Here is a 14030-nt window from a genome sequence, read left to right on the forward strand (position 1 = left end):
TTGCACTACATGATGGAGCCCTGTCCTAAAACCTGGTTAACCGGTTTGGCTTCGATTTAAAGTTGAAACGGAATGTGTTGGTTTATATTAGAAACCGAACCGTAATTTGGTTCAATTTTGTTTCGAAAGAGATACTATATTGTCTTTTTCAGAATATCTATACATATTTTGGAAAAGTTCCGAAAGATATGTAATGGTTTCCTTTTATGTCAAGATATTATGAATCTGCTGTTTCACTTTGAATGCAATTACGATACTCCATATTTTTCTCTATATGTACTTTTGTGAACACATGTCAATAGCAATAGAAAATACAATATTTTCGGTTCAGTTTGATTTCGGATAACCGTTTGAAAATGAAACCTTTGGGTTTTTGTTCCACGATTATGCCTATTAACCTGAGGGAGACAACGATTAAAGCAAGTGAATTCAGATGGACGAATTGGAATGAGAAAGTGGGAGGAAAAGGGAGTGTCCCGAGAAAACCCACAAGCACAATGTAGTTCACCTCATGGTTACTTGCTTCGGGAATGAAGCAGATACTCCACCTATCAGATGCTTCAGAGGTCAGGGTTCCTGGATCAAAACCCGGTGGGAGAGCCTTTGAAAATTTTAAATGTCTTCGATTTATCTATGTTTGTGTCCCTGCCATTCAAGGTTAGTGGAAATAAATGTAAAATGAGTATAAGTGAGTATAATAGAAACATGTTATGGAGATACTTTCGGTGAATCAGAAGAAAGTGATTTAAGACACCAGATCCCAATCTAAGGTTCGAATTACTCTTAAAACCACCTTTTCCATCATGTCTTTGCGTGTTCGTATGTCTTTTTGAATTTAAATTTGAATTTTCTGGACGATAGTATTTTATCATGACCAAAATCAGAGTGTTTCATCGTTAATAAAATATTGGAATCATTAAAGTGTGCAACTTGCTACATACATGAGTGTTTCTTAAACTCCTACTTAACAGGGCAGTCTTACGGTAGTGGCTTAAGAATTCGTCTCGAAACTTAGAGATTCTGGGTTCGATTCAAGCTGAGGTAATTAAGAAAATTTTTACCATTTACGATGTTGATACTTCTGATGCATAATAACACGAAAAATATTCAGTTTCTTTGGGTCCTACAAGTTAGGTTTTCTTCGCAGGATAAATACTAGCAACATGACGTCTTATGTCTACAACCTTGATCTGTACTGTCTGAGTATGTAACGTGTTTAGCAAAGAATTCATGAATACATAAGGGTCGTGCTTAGGGCCTAGTATGTCATAAATGTATCTGAAATACTATTTTTCGTAGGAATTGTGGAACTGTTTATAACTTCTTTCACTATTACTACAAATTATAATGATATTTTCGTTCGCCATTTCCAACACGTTTCTTATGTCCGTTCAACCAAAATCTGTAAATAGGAACCCTTCGTTGTTTTATTTGTATGTATACTTAGTTAAAATTCAAGGGTTGGATTTTTAGGAATGGCAACAAGGGTATATCTTTAGAAGTGGAGTACTTACAAGGTTCGAAGTTTTACAGTCTCTCGATATAATCACCAGCGATGTAATCACGCATTCTCAGCGATGTGAAAGCCGCTGGATGCCGCTGGCAGTGCTTAATCCCTAGATAGTGCGAATGGAGCGATCGGTCACCCAGGGGAGTTCATCAACTATACGGAAGCGTGTCTCACGAAGTGGTTCCTTCATCTTCGGAAAGAGGTCGTATTCGCAGCCACTTAAATCTGGAGAATACTGAGGTGATACAGCACTTCGCAGCCCCAACGAAGCAACAAATCAATAACCGCACCTGCTGAATGCTGCATTGTCAAGCAGAATAATGAGTGTGTTCGTCAGGAAGTGGCGTCGTTTTGTCTTACAGCTCATCGCATATTGTTTTGCAAAAAACTGCAGTAGTACTCTTCACTAACAGTGTGTGCTTGGGGGACGGCATGGTATATGATTACACCAACCCAGTCGTATGCAATGATGAGCATAGCTTTCACATTGGTTGGGGTATTCCGAACTGTTGTTTTTCTCGGTGACCTAGGATGACGCCACTCGTTTGATTGCTGTGGTTCTTACACTCTGGCCTAGGTCTCATCAATAGCAATAATCAGTCCTGAGCGCCTTCACGTTGATACAGCTCCAATTGTGTTCGAGCGGCATCATATCGCAGCCACTTGTGTTGTTCAGTCAGATTACGTGGAACCCGCCTTGAGGCGATTTTACGCAATCCCAGGTTCTTCAGAATTTTCAGCACAGTCGAATGCGCTAGTCCTGTGTCGTTGGCCAATTGACAATCGTGGGGTTCTAATCCGCTAGCACTAACGCGTTCACGTTCTGAACGTCTTCACTTACAAGTGGATGGCCGGAGCGAGGCATGTCAATGACATTTTAGCCCGTCATTAAAGGCTTTGACCCACTTTGCTACTGTACGGCACGGTAATGCACTTGCACCACAAACACCTTGTAATACTTTGTAGTACTGTTTTGCATTCCTACCTCTAACACATTCAATTTTCAATCAGTTCGTCTGGCCTTGCTTCGTAAACATGACTGTATTTCGCGAGCACTCATGCACCGTGACTGTAGTCTACGAGCACTTACTTAGAACTGTCTTTTAATTGTTGGCGCTGCGCGCGCTCGCAGGTGAGGGCAGGCGAGTTCATGTGCTCTCAGGGAGGGCCGGCATCTAACCTATCGCTGGTATGCTTAGGATTTATAATGGATTGCTTTGTTGCCGAGTATATGTATAGCAGTGTTGGCATTACTAAAAATACAGCCTTTGTAGCAATATAACGCATACATAATCCAGTCTTTTACCCAAAGAAAGGGCGTTCCTATGTATCGTGATGAAGACAAATCCTACTTTGTTTCCGTTAAGGCATCTGAAGTTTCGAATCGCCTGTAACATTAGGCAAAAGTTACAACATAATCCGAATTGGAAAGGAGTGTCCGGACGCCATGCGTACGTCCCTACAACTAGCTAAATCAGGGGTGGACATAACCACTCCCCCAGTCGCCCGGGGAGAGAGGTTGATCGGCGCGCGGGAGAGTATTTAAAATAATACAGAAGATAAGTAAATGATTTCTATTGTAGAATGTGAGCTAGTAGCTTTCTTTCTTTGGCTAGTAATATTTTGTTGCTTATCTGCATCCCTGAGCAAAATGTTAAACGAAAGGTTTCCTGGCAAATTTCATGTAGAAAGTAGGGCTACTGAACTCACAAGAGCCGTAAGAAAAGTTGTTTTTAAGTTTTACATTGCAGGCTATGGGTTCTAAAATTCAGGGTTCTAAGCTAAAGGAGACGTCGATGATGAGAATGCAAGAAATAGTGAATAAAAAAGTAAGAGGAAACAGAACCCTGAAAAACTACACACACACGGCGTTTGTTCAGCACAATCCCCACTGGACGTGATCTGGGCCACAGAGTGAAGCATTAAATTCACAAAACGTCAGTAATAATAAATAATAATTAGAAAAATGGTATTAAAATTTTTAAAGTTGCACTAAACTTACGCAAAACTTTCAGAAAAGTCGGAATTTCGGGAAGGGAGTTCCATACCTCTGCAACTACCTACATTTTAAACAAAAGCGTTCCACTAAAGATTCATGTACAAAGTGTTCTACTTATGTTTTAAAGGAAATAACTGTAATAATAATAACGGAATATCACTGAACAGTAAGGCATATAATAAAATAACTTTTAGAATATGCGAAGCTAATTATAAAAGCTTTACCTTAAAATACCTACACAGACAATAATTCGATGAGCTCCGAACTGCGAAGTAACAAGACAGAGTATAAGATCCAGTGTACAGAGCAATTGTTACTTAAAGAATAGACATATACTATTACGACAATCGAGATAACACGAGAAATGTTTACTACAGTTTTCGTCTCGTCCCGATTTTCATCTCCAAAGCGAGACGATAATTTGAGCTAGCCTTGTCCCGTCTCAGATGTAAAATGGCAATTCTCGTCTCGATTTTGCTTGTTTTGTTTTAGAAACGAGATGAGAAATTCCTCACCTCGCTTGCAACATTAAAGAAAACCGAAATATTCTTGCAAAAGTCTTTTTATAATGGAATGAACTGAGCGATAATAAGTTTCGAACTTATAATTTTCTACGCGATAATTATTATTATTACTATTATTATTCCTGAAGATTTGATAGTCCAAATATTGAGAGATCCGAGTATTCAAATATCTGAAGATAATAAAACGTGTCATCGCTATTCATTCGCCACCAAAAATTCCTAAGTAAAATAAACTTCCTGACGTGGATCCGGATCGATAACCTGCAGATTACTGGAAGACAACTGAACCCCGATTACTACGCGATAAACAGTTCGTCTTTACTGAATTTATGTTAGGTATCTTTGCCTCCGCTTACAAAGTTATACGTTATTTTTCTTCGTTTCGAAACGTCTTTCGTATTTCTTGTATGATACTATAAGTGAATAATATTTCGTATAGTTTATATTAATAACTTGAGTTGTTCTTAAACCTTTGGTTCACAATTTGGTTTTCTCTCCACAGCAAACTACAAATATGACAGATTTAATCCTCATACTCTGCATTTGATTCCTAAGCAGTCGTCATTACCTGGTCAATGACTTATGTCCGGCGAGATATATTTTGGTGTAAATAACTTTAGAAGAAGCCGGTTCGTTCTTAAGCCGAAGATAGTAATATGTTTTGGTTTCAGCTTCATGTGGCTTGACAGTGTAACGAAGCGGAAGTACAAAAAGCAGAGTTATCCAACTTAGGTTCAAATCCTGTTAACGCCCAAGTTGTTTCTTTTTAACAAAGTGATCGTTAAGAATCGACTTCTCATACTTGACTAATAATCCTTTACAATTGCGAAGCAAATACCTCAATCATGATAGAGACATTTTACGAATATTGGTTGGGTATGGGGAAGGAAATTACCAGGACATTCGAAACACTTCCTTGATCTGCAGCACTTTTCGTATTATTGTTCTCAGAAAGAAAGAAAAACACCACTTGTTAAGCAAAGTTTGGATAAAGCAATCGGTGGAGTAGTAGTTTTCGTACCAGACTCCCACGTGGAAAATCTCGGTTCGATTCTCCGCCAGGTTATATCGTTGTTTCGCATAAAATAATGGCTGCAACTCTGTGAATCACAACGTTATATCCGCAATCGACGAAATCAACACTGGATGTTTGGAGCAGACAAATCTTCAGTTATTACTACAAAATGACCCCCCTCTTTGTTTATTTCAAAACAAGATTTTATTTCTATTAGATTGACACAAAATTTATTCACATCCTATAATTCAATGTGTTTTGTTTACATTTGAAATTTGAAACATGCAAGGTCTACTACATCTATAACGAATATCCAATTTTCCTTTTCAACATTTGTAACTTTTCATTATGATACAGTTTGGACTTTTAATAGAAGGTGTTTCTGTTGGAAATTCAGCAGTAAAGTAGCACTCATCCATTTTCTCTTTGTTTCTTTCTTCCTTTCTTTTTGCTCTGTTTGCATTAGTGGTCCAGGATGAAAGGTATGACTTATTAGAATGTATTTCGGATCAGTACGTCCAATGAACACTACCGAATTTGCAACCAAACCACGCGGATACAAAGCATGTGTTAAATGTTTGGCATTATCCTAGATGTGTCTCAGAAAAAGGAATCTTTCAGTTTTATGTCCCATGGTTATGCCGATCAGGCTAAAGGAGTCGGTGATGATGAGAAATGAATGAAATGGTGGAATGAAGAGTGGGAGGAAACGGAAGAACCCCGAGAAAGCCCACGAATAAGGTCTTTGTCCAGCACAATGTGGACACGGCGCAAGCTGGGATTGAACTAGGGACCCCGAGCACCGGAGGTGAACGCTCTACCACTGAGCCTCCGAGCCCCCATGTGTCTCGAAGATTTACAGTTCTACTCGAAGTTGAGTATTTTATTTGACCACTAAGTTTCGTATTCATTTTGAAAGTGACTTAATGAATATTTCAACATCTTCTATATCTATTCTTCTTCCTCCTCCTCTTATTATTATTATTATTATTTCATCAGTTCTCGGAGCTAGGCCTGTACAATATGTCGATATATCGATTTCGTCGATATTGATATTGACATATATCAACATTCGATATCGCGAATATATCGACATCGATATATCAACATCCTAAATTTTCGATATCGATATTTGAGAGACGAGGTATAGGGGGCCACTAAGACTTGCGGTGGATGAAAAAATAAAACTTAATTTTTACAATAATGTCTTTTAATGACAATTTCTTTATGACCGCAAATTGCAATGTAAATAAATCCACTTGCAACTTTGTGTAACTTTTTAGCCGCCAGAATTTTTCTGTTCCAGAAAAGAAGAAGGAAAAGAGCACTTATCAGAAGCAAATGCTTCGAACTTTAACCTAGAATTTATGTTAATGGGATTGAAATCCAAGAGTGTATCTCGAATTAAACTTGCCTGCACAGGACGTGTGCGAAGACTAACTGGAATATAGCTTTAGCAGTTACTATTGCTACACGTGGAGGGAAAGGAGTGCAACGTGATTGAATGTGTGTAGTCTACCAGGAGATCGCAATATTGGACCCCAGTTAGGCAATTGTCAACAATTAGTAGACACAATGTAAATAAATAATTCTTCCCATATAAACATGAACCACACTAGATACCCGCTTCAACCGGCATGCATTATTGACATATACATGAGGGCCAGGGCGCCCCATCGGATATCCACGAAACACGAACACATGCACAATCCATGGAGCTGAGTAAAACTCGTCATTAATCACACCAGAAGAGCTTCTCTAAGTCATTTATCGTCCCATATGCATGTTTGTTCTATTATGCTGGTCCTAGGCACTGTTGAACTCGGAAGAAGCGTGTATTTGGATGTAACAGCCCGTAAAAAAATGGAGCAAGGAGGGGGCGTAACATAGAAGTTTAGGGTGCTGAAGGTAGGGAAGTTAGAGCTATTTTTGGTCTCTTCCGCAGACAACTAGCAGAAAAGGTTACAATTAAAGATGATGGGTAACCGCATAATCATAAATAATATATTTTCGAGTTGCAGTGGGTATATTGGGTAAGTCAGCCGACCCCTTACGCTATGCTCGTTATCTTGTAATAATCACTAAAAGCGACATTTCCCGAATTAAGATCCAAAGTTTTGCCAATGGTTCATCAGTTGCATCTGCCAGCATCAGTCTTGAGCCACTTTCACAAAAGCTGTTCTGAAATATCCCAATAACACAGCCATTTACGTAATCGAAGGACAAACTCTACTGGACCCCATCCAAACACATGCGAACTCTCACTACTGACTTACTACCTGGGTCCATCATTATGTGTCCGCTGCATAAACACATAACTCACATATTAATAAGATTGAATCAAGTATTCCAAGCATCGTCGACATCACATTATGGTGGATGCCGATGGGCTCATTACACGGGCACGTGTATCAAAATAGAATACGATATGCCCAATCATCTATGAGCTGTTGCCTCATATTTTAGTATTATTTAGAGTTTATTTAGGGTTTATCTTCATAATAATATTAAATGTAGTAATCGGGGTCTGCTTTCATTCAGAAAAAGCCTAGCTCCGATATTAACTGCATCCATATATTTCCGTCTTATAAAAATAATTTGACAAAAGTGGATGAAGTAATTATATTGCAGAACTCAAGTAATGCTGTAAATTAACTTTGAAAGCTGGGACCTAGCTAAGCTACTTTCTAGTAGTGAAAAAAAAAAGATAACGTAAAAGAGAAAAGTTATCTGCTATTTGAACTATCTTGTTGGAAAACGTTACTCTAAAAAAAAGCTATAAAAAAAAGGTGCAGGCTGTGGATAAATGTACAGTAATTCGTTTGAAGAAATTTTTTGACTCATGTTCGTAGGCAAACTCTTAGATTCATTTCCAAATAAATTTTATTCTCATTTCCGGAGATTCGCATCTAGCCCTTACTATGCTTCTTTCGTTCTCCTTCAGTCATTATGTTATATTGTGCTTTTACAAGGGAAAGCTAGAAGAAGAATTTTGCTCGGGTATTTTGCTCAATTCCCCGTTCCTCTTTAAAGTCACACCTACAAAATTTTAAAGATATTTTCGATTATTTGCAAATTTTTAAATAATCTTGCATGAAATTGTTAGTTAACGCATACTAACAAATTTTTGGAATGCACGACTATGTTTCGTTGCTTTCAAATATATCAGTTCTTTAATTTTATCGCACACAAAGATGTAGGAAAAAGTTGCCTGCTAGAACTGAATCAGCAAACATGGGATAAATATTATTCTTAACAAAAGGCGAACTGTTGCTCTACGACGGAAGGCTAGACAAATTGCACCCGGTAGATACATATACAGAAATTACTTTGAAAAATTGTGATTTGCTTACTCATTCTTTCTTTTCTTTATCTTAAATGCCTAGGCATGTTAGGTTTAACGAGTTTATATGAATAACAACAGAATTACTAAAACAAGTATTTTTTTTTTCAATATTACGTGTGCCAGTGTTAGCATGAACTGAGAATTATTATCAGTTTACGTTTTCTCTTATCATATAATTTACTTGTTCTGCAGTGTTTTTGCCCATTTGTAAATAATAACTAGTAACTGGTATTTTCCTTATGAATTCTCAAAGGTACAATAGTATATAGGGAAAAATTATTGGTAAAAGTGTTAAGTATATCCGCGGCGTGTTGTGCATGTGAGAGGACAAATAAAGATGTTGTAATTTACTATTATTCATTTGAAGAAAATGATATAAATTAATATCCTTCTCTAATAGTTTCTTTTTGCCATAGGTTGCCGTTTTCTAAGATTAGTATCAGCTCTCCTCAAGTGGGTTTGGCAGGCATGGAAGACAACGATGACCCTAATTCAGTCATGTTGGGAGAGGGAGTAAGTTGTCCTGGAGAACGAAGAGATAGTAGTTTCTCTGCTATCTTCACCACTTCCGTCGATGGAGAAAGTATACCTTGTTCAGAACCAGGAGATATCTTTTACTCTACAAGAAGTGACCTCAATCTCCGATCTGAAGAGGAGCCTAGTACACCTAGACCCAGATTAAAAAGTTGTCCAAAATTATTATTTCTTAATAGGAAGACATCAAGAGCAAAACGAAAAGGAGTGCGTTGGAAAGCAATGGATAAGCGTCATAGTGATCCACCAAATCCAAACAGCATGCTTCAAGATTTTATTCTTCTGCCTGGAGAAGCTGGATCTGGTGAAAGTGTCACAAATCTCGGCGATAGTCGCTATTACGACGTATCCCCTACTGACTTTAATTATCAAAGAAAAAATGTATCATTTCAACACGAAGCAATGGGTTCGCAAAGGTCCTTCGAGTCCTATAGAAGTACAAGTCCTCGTGTGATACCGAAGATTTGTAATGATACATATAGATTTACAAGATCGGATCTACATAGTACTGGTGCAGTACCTAAATCTCGTAGATCAGGAGGAATTCAGTTACCGTTATTGCGTGGAATATCACCGTCCAGGTACGCCGCAGTGCTAGCTACGCCTAGTCCAACTGTTAGCAGAAGTTTACCAGATATCAATTTTCAACAAAATAGAGCAAGTCCAACAGTCGAAAAATCATCAACTGTTATCACAGAGTTTTGGACTACGGCGTCACTTGATGGTGAAGAATTGTTTTCCACCCAACAAGAAGTCTCTTCACCAAAACCTCGTTTACCCGATACACCAGCAGTTCACAAGCCTCGTCATGAAGGCCGCGAATATAGACAGTTATTACTTCCTATTGTTAGGAGGCAATCAAGCACACCCACAGAAACTCAGTCATCTGAAAGTGTAGATAAAGAAAAACAGCAAGACACGAATAATTCACAAGAAAATAAACATCATTCACGATGGAAAGACGTTTGTTGGCCATGACAAGAAAAGCTCGGAACATATATGGACAAAAGTTATACGTGTATTCGAGGAATTAACTGTAATACTTTATCCAAAAGTAGACAGCAGAAGTTGTTGCTAAGCTATTCTTGTTTCTTTCGTATTTCATGGTTTCATACGTCAGTCTCAAAACCGTTATTCAGTGTTTTCATTTACCCATCGTGTTTCTTGTGTCTATTATACGTTATGTTTTACACTGAAGTACAAGTGTTCTGTTCTCATCTGTGCGACAATTTGTTAGTACTTTTATCTGAGATTTGTGTACTGAGTGTTTAATGAATGTCATCTGTAAAGTACCACGGTTAACAACTGTGCAGGCATCAATGTTCTGTCGATGAATTGCATATTTCTAGACTATATTCCAAACGACGATATTTACATAACCAAAACAATATGCTTTTCATCAAGACTCGAAGTATTTGTGAGGTATGATTGTAATTTAAATGTGGAAGGATGTTGTTTGTATTATATTATACAAATATTTTTGGTATGAGTGTCATGTGAGATTTGTGTTCAGAATGTGATATATTTCCATTGCCAGTTTCCTCAAAAATTAGAGAAACAGTGGTACATAAGATTCCAAATTGTTTTACGTAATTTGATGTGAATATTTAGAATTTTAAGTTTTAAATCTAATAATTTCGAAAATATAACATTGGCAAGTAATCTTGGGTATTTTGCGTCTTAAAATATCGGAGAAGTTAATTTCCTTGTTATTTTTAGGATTGTGTAAACAATTCTACATTTCTGTATATAAGAACAACTGTTAAAAATATAATTGTTTACCAAAACATACCAGAAAAATTATTTCTTTTTCTCCAACTTTTTATACAAATTTTGATACAAAGCGTGCGATTGCTCTACCTGGGTGTTTCTTTTCTCTATTTTACTTTCTTCTCTTATACATAGAAATTTTTAACTATTAACATTGAGTATATATAATTCAACAAATAAGCTTGATTACACTGTGTTTTAGCTTCAGGTAGCAAATGACGTATATTTCTTTTCATTTTTCTTTCTCAAGCAAAAAATGCGCCTCTATAGCAAATGAGAACACGAAAAGGAGTATCTTTCAACAGAGCAAGATTAGAATGTAAAGATTAGCATTAAACGTGACGTAATTACTAACATAGCTGATGAGAAGCATGTATAAGGAATTATATATTATATTAGAAGGAATTAACGAATACGGTGAACAGTTTAAATAGCTTGATTACTGACACTTACTCTTTTAAGAAAATATTTTCTGTTAGAGGCTTAAAATACATCTTTATGGATCAATGAACTGAATCATCAATATGTGATACAAAATTTCAAATAATTTAATTAGATTTGCCTAGAACATATGCCAGAAAACTTCATACCAGAATGTATTTGTAAAGCTTAATACTTCTGCAACACAATGTTCATATAGGTAGATTGCGTGCCTTGGGTTTAAATGACTACAACTAATCCAAAATTTAAGATTTTTTTTTTTTGCAGTTATGAAACATGATCCGTCGAAAATTCGACATAGGTAGAATGCGTACCCTATGCCGAATCATACACCCCTGACTAATCGTAAACTCATGGCAAAATTTCACAAATGTCTAGATAAGATTTTTCCAGGGCAAGGATTGTCCCGGGCAAGATGTGTACTTCTAACAAGAGATACTGTATGCTCATGTACAACGTCACACTCTTCCAAAATTATTTCATCGTGTGTTATGATGGAAATATAATCATTTTACCGCAATTTTGGAAAGGACCAAGTGTATCTTCAATTTCTGGACTAAGAAGATTACATGCCTCAAATACACTATCTCATATCTACGTCACAGATTTGATTGTTCAGTCGTTCACACAATGTAGCTCTACCGTACAAAGCTTCCGACATTTTAAATAGAATCTTTTTAAAATACATAGTTAAAAATATAGTATCTTCAGGAAGGAATGGTGGGGTTTAATGAGGCAACTATGCAGGAGTGATGGCACTTAGGAAGTTGAATGATAGACCTACATCGTTCTGTTTGCAACCTCAAATAGTTTATTTACTGCAAAAATAAATGCAGTACATCCAGAGTCGACTATACTGTGACAAAAGATGTTAAGTGCGTTTGCATGCCAGTATTTTTCTATGTGTGCACTATTCACAACACGTCAAATGTCCAGGCGATAATCAACCTTACACCAGACCCTGTAGAGCACGTCTGGCGTAAGAGTGTCAAACATCTTATTGACCTATTTTCAGTTGGTTCACAAAATAGGTTTAACACAGTAGTCAATATCTTTGATAAAATCCCACAAGAAAAAATCCTATGGTGTGAGGCCAGATTTCTTGATGACCATGATATGGATATTTAATGTTCGACACGTTAATTTCCAAAACACGCGAAACAGTGAAGGTGTACCCATCGTGCTGGAAGATAATTTTATTGGTAGATGAATCCATACCAAAAAAAAAAAAAAAACTAATGTATGGTGCGTTCAATGATAAAGAAATTAAGTTCACTTTTAGGTCATTTTGGTCATATTTCATCTTTAAGATCTTTACCTGAAACACGTTTCAAAGCTTAAAAAAATCATGTTCAAATATTTTAAATAACCTCAGATATTAATGTAGAGAATATTATTAACTTTTCCATGGACTTAAGCGTACTATACCGTACCCATTTTCCACAACTTCGGTAATTGAGCGTATGCTCTGAACACCCCATATTCAGGAACGAATTTACGGTAACAGTTTGTTTGGCGATGGAAAGTGGTCCAATCAGTAGCCAACGCAAAATTCTACCTAGAGATGAGGAGTTCGAGCCCCCAAGCTCATTTTGTGTCAGATGTTTGTATTCATAGTTTAATATAGGGGACCGCGGTGTCTCAGTGGTAGAGTCTTCACCTCTGGTACGTGGAGTCACTGGTTTGATCCCAGTTCTCGTCAAGTGGGTTTTGTGGTGGACAAACACCGCATGCGTCGGCTTTCTCGGAAATCTCCTCTTTCACCCTATTTTCTTCATTCCACCATTTCATTCATTTCTCATCATCATCGGTCTCCTTTAGCCTACATGGCAGAACCGTGGGACAAAAACTGGAAGATTTCATTCCATTTCATATCTTGATATGGTAAATATTCATTTTGACATATTTTGGTTAGTGGTGTCTTTAAACGCGACAATCGATTTTGTGCGTCCCATGGTCCAATGATTTTATTCTTCGTCAGACCGCACTATATAAAGACCTTGGGTAAGTCTCTAATGTGTTCATGTATGACATGAAGTTGTTCATAAATTTAAAAAAAGTTTCTTACAAAGCTGTCTATATTCTTTATTATAAATTAACGAGAAATGTTACAGTTTCGGAAGTATATCACTTCCTTCTTCAGACTACTATTCCAACTGAAATCATAGATAACGTAACATAATTTGTTATCTCTACCAATCAAGAGTCATTTTTTTCATTTTTCATTAAAATTCAAAATATATGTCCATTGCTGTGACAATTTTAAACTCTTAACAGAAATAATACATTGTTAATTAATCTTTATATTTCTTTTAACATATATTAACTAAATTAAGTACTAATTAACTATCTAAATATTGAAATTTTCTACCTAATATTGAATACTAAATTTTCTACCTGAATATTGATTACTAATTAACTACGAGAATATTGAAAAACATATAAATAACGTTTAAACAAGAACGTTTAAAACAGCATAAAGATGATGTAAGATTGAAGAGAGACACGAATGCCATTTACAAGCACGTAGATGAAACAGGCCACGAAGTAAACTGGGAAGGAGCGAAAATATTGGAATATGAAGGGAGACAGCTGGTTAGGAAGTGGAAAGAAGCGAAGAGGATAAAAGAAGTGTACGTTAAAGCTATGAACTTGAATAATGGTTTGAGTATTAATGAAGAATGGGAGGACATTTTGAAAAGGGAAGAAAGAAGAAAGAAGAAAAGTAGAATATAAGGACAATATAGGGTTAAATTTTATTTATATGTTTTTCAATATTCACGTAGTTAATTAGTAATCAATATTCAGGTAGAAAATTTAGTATTCAATATTAGGTAGAAAATTTCAATATTTAGATAGTTAATTAGTACTTAATTTAGTTCATATATGTT

At 36.5% G+C, this 14030-nt stretch overlaps 1 protein-coding gene across 1 annotated transcript in view; it reads left to right on the top strand.

The window, feature by feature from the left end:
- Positions 1 to 10710, top strand: part of LOC145671217 (uncharacterized) — a 682733-nt gene extending 672023 nt beyond the window's left edge. The window contains exon 11 of the mRNA XM_081740095.1: positions 8811 to 10710. Coding sequence (XP_081596221.1) covers positions 8811 to 9906 — 1096 coding nt within the window. The 3' untranslated portion in view covers positions 9907 to 10710. The remainder of the gene's footprint in view (positions 1 to 8810) is intronic.
- Positions 10711 to 14030: the final 3320 nt, after the last annotated feature.

Source organism: Thermobia domestica, chromosome 15 (assembly GCF_964235325.1).
Source record: "Thermobia domestica chromosome 15, izTheDome1.hap1.1, whole genome shotgun sequence".
NCBI classification, from domain to species: domain Eukaryota; kingdom Metazoa; phylum Arthropoda; class Insecta; order Zygentoma; family Lepismatidae; genus Thermobia; species Thermobia domestica.